Here is a 17,235-nt window from a genome sequence, read left to right on the forward strand (position 1 = left end):
CTCTTGCTCTACTGGTAAGGTCCAAATGTTTCTGGTTCCAGACCAAAGGGCAGATCATAACATGAGTGACCCATCTTTTGGATAATACCTACTGGGATTTTCCTGAGAGGACAAACAGAGTCCATCTGGCAAAGTCACAAAGCACTCTCCCAGATTAATACCTACTACTAAAACCCCACACAGAAAATGGTGTTTTTAATGAAGATTGATGTGCTAGATACATGTTTTCTTCCTGTAAGTCTGTTTTCTAGCAATAGCAGGGACTAGCCATATGATCCATGCATCAAAAATAGCTAAAGAACCTCCCATGTCAAGACTGTTGGTTGATCAGTCATTGAAATCATCTTTATCATGATTTTGTGGAAGGAAGAGTCCAAGCCCAAGATTTTTCTCCAAATAAAGCAAAAAAACCAACTTTTGGACCTTTGGCTAGTTCTTTGATTGCAAGACTGATGGCTTGATATTTAAAAATGGAGCTAAAGTGCCAAATGTTTGAAATGTTAGAAGATGTATTCCCCACCAGAAGATATTTTTTAACTTAAATCTCCCCACATCAATTTTGATTTAATATAAAATAGTGGGCGGAGGGGTAGATCTTTTTAGAAAATAAAGGGGAGGGAAGGAGAATTGCTAATTTGCTCTAGTAATGACAGAGGATCTTTGTGATAATGGCATAAAAGTTGAAGTTCTCTGAGGATTGTTCGAAAGTTTTACACACAAAAGTGTGTAAAAAACAAAAGTTTTTGCTTATCGAGTTATTCCCATTTTCAAATTTGCTTAACAGCCCCAAAGTGATCTAGCAATACTAAGATGCAAGGAGCGAGCTACGGAACAAAGTTTTTCAAGGTAATGTAATATTTTCCATTAACAATTTTCACGTTGTGAAACACACCGCTCTGAGGAGCACCTGGCCAGGGGGACAGGCTGAGTGTTGGTACTCATCACAGCACCTTCGTCTTCAGCTTGGTTTTTGACTCAGAGGCACTGTGGAGGAAGGAGGGATGGGAAGATCCTGCCAATGCTGAACTGCCCACGCAGAGCATGCACAGCCCACACACACCACAGCCACGGGAGCATATGCTCAGAGAGGACACCCAAGGAACAACGCATGAGCAGAACAGCTCTCATGCCTCACGCCTTGGCATCGCTCCCTTGAAGCCTTTCCTCTTCTCCTTATGGGATTTCATGGGTCTCTTTTTTTCCTGTGTTTAGCTCAGTCGCTAATCTCTCAGTACTATGAGTCACCTCCCATCATAGTGGCCTACGGGAATGACAGATCATGTTCACCCCCGGAGAAGTTCAGGGATGTAGCTAAGGGGAAAAGCCTGAGCTTTGGAGTGAGAAATAGAGAATACTTCAGCTAATGAATCAGACTAACTCTGTGTGGCAGCTGAGTCCGGAGGCTTTTGTGCAACATCCTACAATCCCAAACTGTTGAATTAGACATTCTGCCCTGAGAGACCCCAAAGGCATTGCTTTAAATACCTCAATTAACAATCCCACTGAACATTAAGGAAACTGCTAGACTTTGTCTTTCACATGTCAGGGTTTCGTCTTGGAGAAATGTAGCCATGGATGATTAAGACATCCAAAGCAATTGAAATTTTCTGCACACTTGGGCAGAGAGCGCATGAATGTAAACATCACCCCAGCCCTGGACCAAAAGGCAATGCCACCAGCCCTGGGTGGCTCCCAGCGAATGCTGCGTGGCAGACAAGTTGCTCTCACTCAGAAAGGATACTGCACATTAACGTTGTCCTATGTGCTGAACCTTACTAATTACCTTTTTATCCTAATTAAGCCTTCATCTTAAGTGCGCCTTTTCAACCCTGCTGCCCTTTAAAGGGCAAGACTACCAAATAGGTGGTACATGAGGGACACTACACAGAATATCAATTAATGAAAAATTCACTAGGGTATTACCCTTCCTGAACATACAGTTTAAAAGGATCTGGGGTTTATGGTGAAATCAGGACAGGTTTTTTGCTTCATTTCCCAGTCCTCAACTGCTTATATACCTGCAAATACAAAATTCTATCTGATAATTAGTGGGAAGAGAAATCAAAGGGTATGCACTTTAATGTGGCCCAAGCTAGGTGATGAATTTAATATAAAGATACTCCCAAAAGATTACAGCTTAAGCTATTCCGCGGTCGATAGAAAGTGTTAAACATTCTTTAAAAAAAGGCAATTCCCTTGGATGAATCCCTAAATAGGGTTATGATTAAATCGGACATTTGGGAATAAGCTGGAAACCGGCAAATGCCTAGTTTAGATTTATGATTTGAAAGCCAAGTACTGCTGAGCTCAGCAGCAGTCCCCCGGCTCACGCCGGTTTTTATCAGTTACAAAACCAATCTGCACTGTATTTCAAGCCTAACAGAGGCACATGAGGAAATGTGATACATTTCGAACTTCAGGCTGAAATTTGATTTACTCTGATGTGCATCCACCCCTCTCCTGCTCCATTATACTGGGGATTTTACTGGTTCTCACTGGCACGGGTTAGCGTATTCTTACCATATATGCATCACAATCCTGTCATATAGGGTATTTCCTACTCAGCCTGCTCTTACCCTTTTTTTTTATTTGACCTTCCCCAGCTGATAGGAACAAAGGCTACTAGTGAAATCCTAAGTCTAATTTTGAAACTTCTGGGATCCTGCACCCTTGCGCAGTTCACCTACAGTGGACACCAGCCACCGAGCTGTGACAGCAGACGTTTACGTACCAACCTGTTCAGCTTACACTGCTATGAACCACTCTGGGTCACTGTAAGAATAAGCCATAGAATCACAGAATCACAGAATGGTTCAGGTTAGAAGGGACCTTAAAGATCATCTAGTTCGCACCCCCCTGCCCTGGGCAGGGACACCTCCCACTAGACCAGGCTGCTCAAAGCCCCATCCAACCTGGCCTTGAACACCTCCAGGGATGATGGGGCATTGACAACTTCCCTGGGCAGCCTGTTCCAGTGCCTCACCACCCTCACACTATAGAATTTTTTTCTGACATCTAATCTAAATCTACCCTCTTCCAGTTTAAAACCGTTACCCCATGTCCTATCGCTACACTCCCTGATAAAGAGTCCCTCCCCATCTCTCCTGTAGGCCCCCTTCAGATACTGGAAGGCCCCTATAAGGTCTCCCTGGAGCCTTCTCTTCTACAGGCTGAACAACCCCAATTCTCTCAGCCTGTCTTCATAAGAGAGGTGGTCCAGCCCTCTGATCATCTTTGTGGCCCTAGAAGATTTTTGTAAATTTTCCTGAAAAGCAAAATTCCTCCATCATTGCAAACTTGCAGCATTATAAAGGTCACCTATCCTTGGACATAGCCAAGGGTGGGAAGGCTTCTGCGGGCAAGTGACATGTCCTGGCAGATCAAGTGAGCTGCTCCCCTTTCACTGGCTGAATGAAACTGCAGGGCAGCTCCAGGCTGGTTTTCATTGGAGGTGTCCAATATTTATGCAATAGTTCAGTTTAGGAATGGGTACATTTTTCTGGCTTTTTAAAGACAGTCATTCAAAATAAAAGGATAGATACTAATCCTTAGAACTATTAACAGTGCAGTCAATTGCAGGGTGACAGGTAATAATGACCTCAAATAGTTGAAGAAACAACTTCAGGTAAAAACAAATTTAAATGACGTATTTCCGAGCCTTCTAGGATTTTGATTTCCAATCCATTAAAAAACCCCAAGCTGCTTGCCAAGCTACCTGATAGCTCTTATTTCCAGCTGAGGTTTCCAGAGTTTAATCACACATCTGCTGAGATACTTTTGGAGAATTGCTTTTTAAAAAATAGGAATATGATTTGGAAACACGTATCCAGGGGTCCACAGAGGAAGCAGGCTACATTTCCTGCTTACTTTTCTATTGAACCATTTATATCATAAAAACATTTTTCCTTCATATTTTGAACACTGAGATGTGAGTTAACAAATTAAGAGTGTTCCCAATTTGCCCTCAGCCCAAGCCACAGCTTGTGCCATAATTTATAGTCATAACTACACAGTGAAAATGTGCGATAACTTACAGCAGGTATTCTAAGCAATACAGCATACAACCACACTGTTACTAATATGAACTAAACAGCATTTAGTTTTGGTCTGCCCTACCTATTCTGTTTGTACTGATGTGTTAAAAACAGCACTACCCAGCCATAACTTGGAATACATCACAGCCTTAAAATGTTGAAAAAGTTCATTTCTTAGAAGCAGTAATCACACTTCAGAGAAAGAGCAAGAGATTATAATGTTATCCGTCAGGTTATAAAATAAATGAAAAAAACCAAAAACTCAAACACGACTACGCCTCCCATCATCAGAGTATCCACTGGAGTTTCTCCTTTCCCAAATTGAGATTAGGAGCTCTAGATTAGGAGATGAATAAATGTGCAGCATTTTTAAAAATATTTTTTAATCCCTCATGTTGAGTGGAACATTGACCAGAAAGGTAAGCCTGAACTTGAGGGCCATTTTCCTTTGCAGAAATGACTTTTTACACTTTCTCAGGCGAAAGAGTAAGCTAAACTTACCAAGGGAAAATTGAAGGACGGATGCAGTAGTTGTATTAAGGCCAGTGGTGGTCTGCAGGATGAAAAGCAAACAGCAGAAAGGTTGTGTTAGAGCAGCAAAACAATACATTCATCACTTGTTTTTCTTTGAAAGCATGGAAACTCTCTGGATACCCAGATCTCCAGTGCATAAAACTATTACTTGCCAACCCTTTCAGGTTGAGTGAGTATGAACATTTCTGTTATGTCATTTTGATTATTGATACCTCATCACATGTCAAAGCTGAAAATTTCTTTCTTTCATTGCATTAATGTCTACAAAGCAAGCACATTCATGTGAAACACTGGCACTTGACCAGTATTTAGAAGATTGAAAACATGAACCTTGTGGTTTATGGTCAGCTTAGTATAAATATCCAGAATGGTTTTCACTTCTCCCAACACACAATTAGAATAAAAAATGATCATAAATAAATATGAAAAAATAACTTTAAGTAAACCTAAAAGAATAAAATGAAATATTAAGATGGAATAACAGAACCTAAGTCTTCAACAGCGAAGCAAACAAAACCTTGGTGATACTGCATAATAGATCACCGTTGACATCCACTGTTGAAAACACTGAGCAGCTCGCCCTGTATTCAGCACACCACCCTTCTTTGAGGCCTTTCTTCTTGCCTTCTTTCAACGCCCCCATATTTCAGTAGTTCACATTAGGACCATTTCCATGAAAATACTATGAGATAAAAAGCACTAGCGTGTTGTGAAGGACGCGTATTTATTTTGAATTAATTTTGAAAGCTGGACTTAACTATACTCCTACATAACAAGCAAGGCAGAAGCATTGCCTAAGAACACTGCTTGATCTATTTATTTTGTCAAAGAGCTGAAAAATCATTGCAACTGTTCATCAAGCAGAAAGACCAACTGGACAACACCCCAAAAAGAGGAGACTCAAAATTTGGTTCATTCACTTTAGCAAAAGACCCAACAAAGATGTAATTTATCATTATAAACAGACTTTAGAGGCTACAGTGAAGAAGGAAAAATGTACAAGCAGAAAGACAATAGCAGCATTAGATCAAAAGAGAAAAGGAAAAAAGGCATGACCTGGCCAGACAGCAAGTTTACACAATCTTAAAAAAAAGTCATCTAATTGGAAGAACAGGGACAGCAAACACTTTAAATAAATTAATCTGATATTTTTTCCAGTGATGTCTGCATCCTGGATTTTGAGACCTTGGAGCTGTCCGCCCCTGTCAGACCCTACGCATCAATACTTCATGTCATTTCCCATGACAGCAGCAACAGACTCTTCCATCGGATGCGCTCCTTGTGATCTGCATCCATGGACCACATCATATCGTGGTTATGCTACAGAGAAGTCAAACTTCTGAGCAAATTCAGCCCCAGAAATAAGGTCATGGGGCTAGCAGGCTTTGGCTACCAGAGCTCAGCTGGCAGTCTGTATGGAGGCAGCTCCAAGCGGAGCACCTGGAGGACTTGAATGATCCTCCTGCTTTACTTGTATGAGTGATGTAGAGGAAATGGAATAGTAGATAAGAATGGAAAAAAAGTGGTAATCTGCAAAATATAGATAAACATTTGAACTCATGGACACTAAACTGTCAATTTCTAAAAAAGCCAGCACCCAAGTAAAGATTAGACTCAATGACTTGGAAGATGCTACGTTCTTTCAAGTTCCCATTAACTATGGCAGTATTACAAAGGCAATTTCATCAGCATTTTGTAATGATGAACAGTACAATTTCTGCATAATTTCCCTGAGTCACACGGTGAAAGCAGAGATTCTTCCATTATCAGGTATTCCCGCGCTCTTTAATTATCTATTATGCAGATAAACATGAAAACTGCTGAGAGAGACCTCTCTCATGTCTGAAGTCCCTTATTACCCTGTGCATCGCTGCATGACACTGAACAAAAGCAAGTCCTACGTGCAGATGTTTTCTGACTGTTATTTAGGACTCTATTGACACAGAACAAAAGTTATGTCTCAGTCACCTGTATTGCCTTTTCTGTCTTTGGAAACTTTCAAAAGAATTTCCATATCTTTGCAAGTGTACATTCAGAATGTATACTCAAATGTATGTGATTAATAAATAGGCGGTAGCTCCCTCCATTCCCTTCCATGTACTAACATCAGCCTTTGGGTAGCTACATGGTAAATCAGCTCAAAAAGCTGACTTTTGTTAAACTAATAGTCTTTTTCCTTTGCAAGTCAATTTTAACCTGGATTAATTTTCTGGTGTCTTTTGCCATGCGGCCCACCAATGCTCATACGGATGCCAACTCTCCCCCCATCAGGAGGGGACAGGTGGTGATGCAGAAGACCAAAAGGGACTGGACTTCTTCCAGTGCTGGCATGCACCTTGTTGAGGTAGTCATGAAACGATGCCTTTGAAAGTAATGGATGGAGACCCGCATGAGTTTTTGGCGTGTTTTGTTTCTTTTCTACATGCATATTACATGCGGAGAGGAACTTCTTACAAATATTAAAGAATGGTATCTTCACTGAAATGCACTGAGGATTAGCTGATAACAAGACTACATGTGCTCTAGCAGGATGCATGGGAATTTAGGAAATTTATCACAGCTATTAATGCTCTGCGAACTAAGACAGAGGGACGTATTCCCAAGGCTTCACAATCATCTCAAACAGCAACCTTTAAAACTACCTGAATATTTGGCACTATCTGTACATAACTTTTAATTAAAATACAGTTTTGCTCTCTTTGGAATATTCCTAATGGGTAATTTTAGTCGTTAAGCAAGAATAGGGAAGCTGCATTTACATAAATCCTTTAAAAATACCAGCACATCCCCATTTAAGTCCATTCCATCAGGATTGATTCAGTATTAGGTATCACACTTACATTATGACAAATAACAAAATGCTTTTTGACTTGAGTTATGAATACCAGTTTACATTCAATTAATTATGTTGTGCAAGTTCTAGTTTGAAAACGAAACCCTTTATCAGCGTTCAGTGTCTCATATCACCAAGAAATTAAATGTATCAGTTATCACAGAAGAGGCATTCACGTAGACTTAGACTGTGTCATGAATCATTTCAGTAATGCTTAGAAAAAAGCATTAGACTTACTAAAAACTTTTTGCAAAGTTGTGCAAGGGACTACTGAGTTCAGATGCTGCAGAGAGGCTGGAAGGGAGCCTTTAGTAGCTATTTTCCTTTGCTTGCAACACCTCTGGCTCTATACATCTTTCCAGGATTTTGCCAGTGGTAAATTCTCACCAAGAGCCATAGACAGTTGGCATTAAAAACCCTCTGCCTGCAGGAACAGGCGGCTGCTAGGAGTCAGGAGAATAGAGGGAGGTCAAGGAAGCAAACCGGCAGCTGTCATAGCTGTTGACATAATACATTTTGCAAATTCAACTCTTCTTGACTAAGTATTTTAAAGCAATAATGTGTCACTAGGAGCCATGAACAGGAACCGAGATTTCAAGAGCTGTTTCAAGCAGGAACAGAATAGGATTCAAACAGTAAAGGTGATAGAATAAAAATGCGTAATGACTGGAGAAATGGAAGAGGCTTTAAAACTTGTGACAGAAAGAGACATGTTGTGAAATCGGTGAAACGTGATGACAAATCAGAAACAAGTTGGTTTGAAGAAAATAGGGATTTAAACCTATGCCCATACACACAAATAAAACTAGGTCAGACCTCTGGCATGAACACCGTCCTGTGCTTGTCCAAAATGTTAAGCCATTAGCATGTTCCTTCAGAAAGATTTGATTTTTATGCAACACTGCCATAATATTTATAAACACTTTCATTATTAGGCTGCTAACTGTTTATAAGCATGATGATTTTTTCAGCTGATTATTTAATCACACCACTTTGGCATCATAATAAGTTTTTCCAAGTTCCTGATGCCATGGCAGTGCTATTTTACCGCACGGTAATACAATACATACGGTTGAACACTAGATTTTGAAGCCAATTCATGATTACTAAGGATAGTCTAAATTACATATCAGCAGGGACAAGACAGCTAATTAATGAAATTTCAAACTCCCAGAGCTGGGACCCTGGGTTTGCTAAATACCATAAATAGATTGTTTTCAAAGGAGTATTACCTATGCTCAATACTACAACTAAAAATGAGTTAAAAAATTGGGAAAAATATCCCAGTGGTGTGACTTCATTTTTGCACAGGACATAAAACAATGCATCTCTTCTCAAGGCAGTTAATGAAGCGTAGTACATTCAAATAGGATTCAAAGTAGCAGAGAGGCAATTTAGCATCTCTGTCAGGGTTCCCCGGCTGGAGCTGGCTGTGAGGGAAATGACTGAAATTCTCCTTTATCTGTAAAACTTCTAAATTACTTTTATATGTGTTTATGACTTTCAGTCACCACACCAGCAATATCTACATTGCATTTGTGGAATTCTGGTCTCAGTTACGGATGTAAAATTAACCCTTTTAAAAGAATTGTCACTGTCTGAAATGAAGGGAAAATGCCTGGCCAAAACCACTTCTGTTTTATGGCCCTCTTCCATGTGTGCTCTTCAAATGGCTCTAATCAGCCTCTCCCTCCACTCAGAAGACTGCTGAAAACATGAAAATTAATTTTGAATTACACAGGCCTTGAGCTGGTCTTTTAATTTTTCAGTGCTTTCCAAAACTCCCGTTTTAAGTATATGGTTGCAGCTCGCTGCCCAGCATCGACACGTGGGCATTGGTTGTACATCCTTCACTTCATTTTCCACACCCAGATGATCCCTAGTGTTTCTTACAGAGATTTTATGACCAAACTAACCCCCCCAATGAAATTAATTCTGTCCCCTTCATCATGACTCAATTTGTTAGATAGGCTTTCCTGAGACTGGCAGGTGCTTGCTCCAGGCTGCATTTAAGTCTGTAGGATGCATTGTTCACAAGTCATGTTTTACAACCAAATTAACATTTGTCAACAGCGACAAGAAAAAATGGGACACAGCTAATAAAATAAGAGAAGAAAAACGAACCTTGTCTCTATTTCACTGTCAGGAATAAAAAGAGAATGATGCTAGTTTGACAACACAGTTCTATTTCCTTGTCTTTCCAGTGTTTTTTACTTTAAGTAACTTGGATGCACACTGATCAAGACACTTTCCCTTGCAAATTGCAATAACCTTTGGTTTGCATCTCTAGTTAAAAACACTAGGATGTTCCTGGGGTCCTCTTTTATGGCCCTGTCACCTTACTTAAGAGCTTCTCTGCTGAACTCCAAACTTTCAAAGCACACCAACATCTCTGCAGGCAACGCAGCCCCGGTTCGTAGCCTGCAGTCCCAGCCCCGGCAGATGAGCCAGCCTTCACTTACCAGTTCTCTGGCACCATACGGCTCGCAGAAAGTGACGGCGCTGCCGTGCATTATCACACCGCACTGCTCGCCAACCTCGCAGTTACTGCATTCAGACCTGCGGGAAGAACACACCACGTTCAAAACGGAAATCAGAAACTATACGTTTGAGACTGCATCAGGCTTGCAAAATGGAAAACAAGAACTCTATAGCTTGACACTCAGATAAGTTGGACTGTTTTGTTATCATGGTGCTGAGCATAAAGGTTGAGCAACTGTACGTATGATGTACCACAGCTGCCTCTGGAGAATGGCCCTTGCGAATCAGCACTTGCTCTCTGCAAACTGTCCTCGCTGCAAGGAGTGTCCCTGCTCATAGACTGCGAAACCATCGCGCCATGGGAAACCAAGTTGAACTCTTACATATATAATCTCCCCTGAAGTTATTCTTCTTCCAAAATCCTTCTGCACATTCGATACACCGTATGCAAACCCACTGCTGCAGGGTTACCGTACAGAACAGCTCAGGAGAAGGGGGCAGGCTCAGCCCCACTCCAGCCCGCAGGGTTATCTACCCCAAAGTGCAGATTTGAGGCTGCAGACCCTACCCAAAACGGGGCACCGAGAGGCTCCTCCAGCCCAGCTGCTGTAACTCGCCTCTTGCTGCTGCTTTCTGTTCATATTTGCTATATCCCATATTCCTGGCAACAGAGAGTTGCCACTCTGTTCACCTTTAGGGGAAAAATTATGAAGAAAATCCCAGAGAGGCTGGTAAGTGCTGCTGAGCCAAGTAATTGCACCGCTCCTGATATTCCTTAACTGAAAATGAAGGACTCTGCAGGCAGTCTGACTGCGGAGGAGAGGGAAGGGCCTTCTCCCTCACCTTCGAGGATCAGGGTATCGGCTCGTGGCACGACCAGCAGATTTTCAAAAAATCTCAGAGATGTTCCCAGCCCCTGCCAAACTGCTTCCGATGGGGCTGACCAACATTGCCTTCAGCATCCAAAGCTCAGCTTTGATATCAAACCTACAGGCAAACATTTCCTCCTGGAGCAACTCCAGGCCTTCTTTTTTCTTGCTAATATCTGTCTGTACTTTGATAACTGGTATTGATAGAGTTTTAAGTGCAATGGACTTATGTAAGGGGCGTTTGGGCATTTTTTTCTTTGGCTTCTTTCACACAGAGTGCCTCAGACTTGGCCACCCTTTCTGACATAAAATGCCACCACAATACCCAATCCCATGTACACAGCCCAGATGTAGTTTAGTAGTGTGCAAAGGTTTGCTTTTCTTCTGTCTGTTCATTCTCCAGCTAATTTCTGGATGGCAGGTCTTACAGGAAATTGGATGGAAAGGAAGAAATCCCAAGGAGATTTCCAAGGACTTGCTGTCCACAGACTTGAGAGGGTTTTCATTGATCTTAGTTGATTCCAATACAAACTTCCGTGGGGTTTTTTCACCTCTTTTCCAAATTTAAATTGCTTGTTTGCTTTTTCATTAATAAGTGTTGTGTTAAACCTCTGCAAGTCTTTCTGTAAAGACTCGGAGCAGGATTTTTCTGTTCCTGAATAACTGAAAACCATCATCCCGCCATGGTCCTGGATGGGGCAAATGAAATCTCCAGCTGCATTGCTAGGAAGGGGCTGGTAGCTCTGTCAGGTACCCCATGGGGCTGGGGCAGCTTTTCCCTGCAGGCATCATGCGTCCAAAAGGCCTGAGTAGGGGAGGATGAGCTGCTGTGAATCCAGGTAGTGATAAGAAATAATCTTTAAATGAATTTTTAAAGTATGTGTTTAACTAAGTGGAGCTACCTCCTGCTCTGCTCCCGCAGCAGACTGGGGCTCCCCACCACTCCCTGGCTCCTGGGAGACCTTCCCAGGGCAGCAAATGTGGGGCACTTTTGGCAGAACGGGTTAACTCTGTGCCGCGTACAATACCCTGCACAATACCCTGCAGGTCTGTGAGTGCTAAGCTGTGCTGAGTGATAGACGTTAGGTTTTCAGATGCATAGATGTGGTGAATAATTGATTGCATTTGTTATTTTACATCTCTCCAGTTGGTCCTGGGTGAATTCAGCACAGGACTGGCTTTCTTACGCCCAAGTCAATTACAGAAGTCAAAGATGAATGCCTCTTTCCCATTTTCCAAATCTCTCCCTTATTCTGAGATTTTATTAAAGGTCAGTTTCAGCTCCACTTCCCAAAACAAAGTCAAATGTAAAAAATCCTTGAGATTTTTTCTTGTATGAGCGTGTCAATAAAGTCATTCAGAACTTCACACTGAGAGTATTTAGTATTTTACATTTAAGTAGAAAATTAAATCCTCTAATAAAGTAACGTAGTTCCTATCGACTTCAAGGAGTTAATATACAAGCCACAGTTGGCCTATAATTTTATTTCTCATTAAAAGGCAAGAAGAGAGCATGTGAGAGTACCAAAGTGTACTTTAAGAGAAAGTATAGAAACAGAGTTCACGGAGGATGTGTTTTGTCACTATCTAAATTTCACTTGATCTCTAAACTCTGATAGCTGAAGAACACAAGAACAGGAACTAGAAGAATACCTGGATTCTGGCTGTTTATGAGCATTATCTTCATGATCTGACTCTACATTTTGGGGTTTTATAGTGGAGCATCTGCCTGAACTCCTGATATGTGCAGGGAGAGGCAGATATGGCAGGAAAACTTTGCCTATCAACACTACGTAAGGAACACTTAGTCCCCCGTAAAAGGTCAGGCTACATAATCCGAGGGATATTTTAATTTTGTAATTCTCATATTTCAACGAATACAAAGAGATTCAGCTGTTTATCTGTTCTGTTTCTGTAATGTCGTCTGGAAATCCAGAAACACTGTCCTTCTAATACGGCTCTTTTGTCATCACTCATCTTTTCCGGGATGACTCCTCTCATAAGAAATTGGACGGCTGATGGTAATCCTGATTCAAACCTTAGTGCTCTCTTTGAAACGTATTACTTCTGACAATAAATTGCTCAGTAGCTTGACAGAAATGTATGAAGAGTAAGATAATTGTTCTGCTGTTCCTTAGATCATCGTCATCGTATTACTTGTTTAGAAATGATCCAATTTGCTCCTCTCCTGGTGCAGACAGGAAGGTTAATTTCTTTTCCATTTATACAAACGGGAGACAGTATTAATTGCCCTGGCTGGGTGCAGCTTTTCACATTCTCTTTCTCACCTGCCTGGTCTAAAATCTTAGCACGTTAAAATCACTTCAGCTTTCTCTTCACAGCTGGTACTCACTGCCACTGTTGACGTGTATCATATTCATCTAGATATCTCCTCTGCAGACCTGCCATCGCTCTCATCTCTGGCTTAGGGAGTCCCACCTCTCTCTGCTATTGTTCTTCACTTTGCTGAAGGGGAAACATCTGCTGTTTCCTCCTCCCTATTTGTCATCTCGTTTCCCTCTACAATACCTGAGTTTGTGGACATTATATTGACTGATGTCTTTTGTGATGTCTGGACTATAAAGAAGATAAACATCTCAAGCTGCCAAGAGATTTTAAAACATAAATCTTTCTGAAGTTTAATCCCGCAGTTTTAGTGCAATTTGGAAACCACTTTAGGACTTCTCTCTCCTGTCACAAAGCTTTCCTCCACCTCTTTGCCACTGGAAATATCACTGTACCTCTTCATCTCTCATATGCCATGAAGAAGTGATGGAACCCGTTTCTTATTGATTGATTTTACACGCTCAGCTTTTCTTCATGTCATCTTTGAAGAGCACGTCTTCTCTAAGTGATTGCTGTTTGGAATGCTGATAGGCTTTGAGATGAAACATTGCATCAAGTTGGGAAGGAGAGTTTAGTCAGCAACAGGCTTCTGCACAGTGTCTTTCTTTTTTAAATGTACTGAATCCCTTGTTGTCTACAGCCCTGCTGTTAAAAGTAAGTGTTTTATACAGAAACATACATTAATGCTAGCATCCCTTCTTTACTAATTTATGCATCTTCTTTTTCCCCTCTTTTTGTCTAAACATTAAATCATTTATCATAGGATTAAACAGAATATTTTTTCTAGATTTGTTCTTGGGTGGCCTGTTTTAGTTGTTATATAGCACCTTTTTTACGTTCCCCTTTTATGGGGACATTTTATGAGGTCACATGGAGGCAAGATGATCACAGAAACAGGTGCTCAGTGACCCAGACAGTCTTCCAGATACCACCCATATTGGACCTCTTCTCATCCAGCCACTCCCTGGCCCTTCCCTGGCAAGTAGGACACGGTGCAGATTTCCCTTCCCTACAGAGGAAATCGATTACTTCCGTGGTTCCTGAGCTTGCTGGACTAACACATTCCTATTGGTTCTCAGCAAGTCTCATGGGCCACCAGTCACTTGTACGTTAACTTCCACAGCTAATACACGTCAGATGTAAAATGTATTGGACTTTTATAAATGTGTGAAGCATAGTTATTTCACAAGCCAGAGAGATCTTTGTAAAGTTGGTGGCAAACGAGACCCAAGAAATGAGGAAATCTTTGCTTAAGCAAGCGGGCTTGTGCCTACGGGTTGGGGACTTTGGAAATAATCATACTCTGACATAATTGCACGCTGGAAGAAAAGAATATAAAAATTAGTTGGACATGCCACACAAGAAACTGCTCACGGCGGCTGAGTCCCAAGAAAACAAGAGATGAGACATGCTCCCACTCCTGCATTTCCAGCACAGAAATCCTCCCTGCTTCCTTCTCCTTATGTGTCCCCTCCTGCTGCCTCCTCCTCTCCTCATCCTTTCCCACTTTCCCTGTTCTCTCTTAGTCACCAATCTGTGATTTAGGTCAGAAACCCCTTCCCCAGTACTGTGATTTTTCTGTTTACAAAGAGCCACATCCCAGCCTTCCCTTTCTCCTCCCCTTGTAGCTCCAGAAACACTCCTAGCTGCTCCTTCCCTGCTCCTGAGCCTCTGAAGAAACAGATGGTTGCTGGGTTGGATGTGTCTTTTAATGCATTTGAAAGAGCAGAAATCCATAAAAAAACAGGCAGCCACTCTCGAAATCATACAGTGCCCTTGTGCAAAATAGTTATTAGATGTGAGGCCTCTCCCAGCGATGGAGTGACACGCCGGCTCTGCTGGGACTCATAAAATTAGACACACACAGAAGCTATAAAATGCTTTGCTTGTGCACTTGGACCGCACGTCTCTGCCAGAGCTGCACATGCCAGAAAGGGGATCAGGAGGAGCGGGACAATATTAATCACATCCAAGCCAGCGTTATGTAGGATTTGGGAAGAAAAGACCATAGGAAAACATAAATACTTCTCTTTTCATCTTCCCACAAATAATGGTTTCAGAAATTATTAGAGTGGCTTAGCCTAACCAGCCCCTGGTGAGGAGGTGCCGCTGGAGTACCGGCGCACACAAGGCAGCTGCCTCCGCACGCTCCCAGCGCAGCAGCCCGCGGTCTGAGCGGGGCTGGAAATACCGCGCTCGCAGCTACCGCAATTGTTTGTGATAAAGATGGGATTTTAGCAGCTGCCAGGGGAAAAAAAAAAATGCAATTTTAGGGTGGATGGCGTAGACTGTTAATAATCCCTGATTTAACTCCCACTAGACAATCAAACAAGAATGAGCTTTCTGCCACTAAGCGGGTCTTCACTGGAGGCAGAGCTGCTGTAGAAATCCTTTATGCAGAGAAGCTCGTGACACCTCATGACAGTTTTCTTTTGCTTGTGCTCCGCTTCTATTCAACATTGCTGAAGATGTTGGCTTTCTGGTGTTATTACAGGAAAATCTGTCTCAGGATTGTGGCTAGTTTTGGGACCCTCTCTCCCAGCACACACCTCCCTGCACTGACCCACCAACCACGGTGGGTCAAGGTTACTCCAGGGGAACCAACCCCAAATCTTGGGGACAAAAGGAGCAGGAGACTGGGGGCTCTTTTAGTCTGAAATTTCTCTGTTGAGACTGCTATAAAGCAAGGATGAATTTAAAGATAAGAGAGCAATGGGTAAATAAATTACAGAAGCTCCCAACAGACAGGCCCTCTGTGAGTTATGAGACATCTGCAGGGAAATAATGCCTCCTCTCATTTCTTTCCACTCAAGTCCATTTAACACTCTGCTGCTAAAGCTATCTACCTTGGCAGCTATTCTGTAACCCATTAAGAGTCCTTGATCTATTCATTCCCATAAAAAAAGATATTTTTTTTTTTATATTATAGTATTCCAGGTCCTTAATGCATCTGTCCAGAAAAACATATAAAGAGATGATACAAAAGGAACAAAAAGAGGAAAAATAGTAGGCACATACTAAAAAGTATTTCAATAAGTACGTGCAAAAGAAAAATATCCATAAAATTCCTAAAGCACAATCTTTTTACATGAGATGGTGGAACTGTGAAAGACCTGCACAGATGGAAAACTGTGACAAGCCTTAATGAAAAGGAAAATGAAGTCAGATTTCACAGAACATATGTATTCCGAACTAACAAATGCAGGTAACTGCTAAAATCCCCGTCAAGAACGTATCTGAAGACAAACTAATCCAGTAAAATATTTCTGTGTCTTGTATGAATTAAATCAATACAAATAATTATATTTATGAAATAGGATTGGAAGGAATAGAAAACTCAGTAATAATCTCATATAAAAAAAGGGGACTCCAACCTTCAAAACTTCATGTTAAGACCTATAGATGGGTTTATCTGGGTACAGTACGACCAGTAGAAATATTCACTCTACAGAATAGAATCGGTTTTGTACTATAAGAGACCTATAACTTCCTCTTTTGTGCTGTGCATACATATATCATATGAAATGGGACTCTACCACTGTGATCATTGTGGTGGTAAAATTATTAATATTTAAGATTGAGAGGTCCGGCTGAGAATCATCTTTGCTAAAAGAACATTCCTTTTGACTAGAAGCAACCAGTCTGCGATTGTTTCCAACTCACCACTCCTGAGCTAAGACAACACTGGGTGCACCACTCCCATGGGCTCCGCCAACAGCCATCTCTCCATCTTGTCATGTTATTTGCTGTTGGAGTCCTTAGAACTGTGCCAGTGACTCAAGGAGTCCACCTCTGCTGGTGATGGATATCTGGCTTTATTTACATTGAAATGATTGCTTTTCCTCACCTCTTTCCTTGTTTTCCGAAACACTGTATGGGTTGGGTCTCTGCCGTCACTTGGCAGAGAGTGGAGGAGCAGAGGGGGAGATGCTGTCCCAGTGCTCTCTCACTGTGATCGGAGTTAATAAAGCTTCTGCCTGACCTGTCCTAAATTGTCCTTGCCTTATTATGCACATGGAGTCCCGAGATTCTCCAACAGCATCTATTGGTTAAAGAATGATAACAACCTGTGCTTGCTGTTGGTGTAGACTGTGGTAATATGAAAAACCCTACCCAGGAATCCCATTGAATGGAAAAG

General features: G+C 41.6%; 1 protein-coding gene across 2 annotated transcripts in view; it reads right to left on the bottom strand.

Moving 5' to 3' along the window:
* RELN (reelin) overlaps positions 1 to 17,235 on the bottom strand; it is a 293,678-nt gene that overhangs the window by 147,789 nt on the left and 128,654 nt on the right. For both annotated transcript variants that reach the window (XM_074574094.1, XM_074574188.1), the window contains exons 7-8: positions 9,864 to 9,960; positions 4,536 to 4,587 (exon numbers count right to left, since the gene is read on the bottom strand). In XM_074574094.1, the coding sequence (XP_074430195.1) occupies positions 4,536 to 4,587; positions 9,864 to 9,960 (149 nt within the window). The remainder of the gene's footprint in view (positions 1 to 4,535; positions 4,588 to 9,863; positions 9,961 to 17,235) is intronic.

The sequence above is a fragment of the Larus michahellis genome, chromosome 1, assembly GCF_964199755.1.
Source record: "Larus michahellis chromosome 1, bLarMic1.1, whole genome shotgun sequence".
Taxonomy (NCBI): Eukaryota; Metazoa; Chordata; class Aves; order Charadriiformes; family Laridae; genus Larus; species Larus michahellis.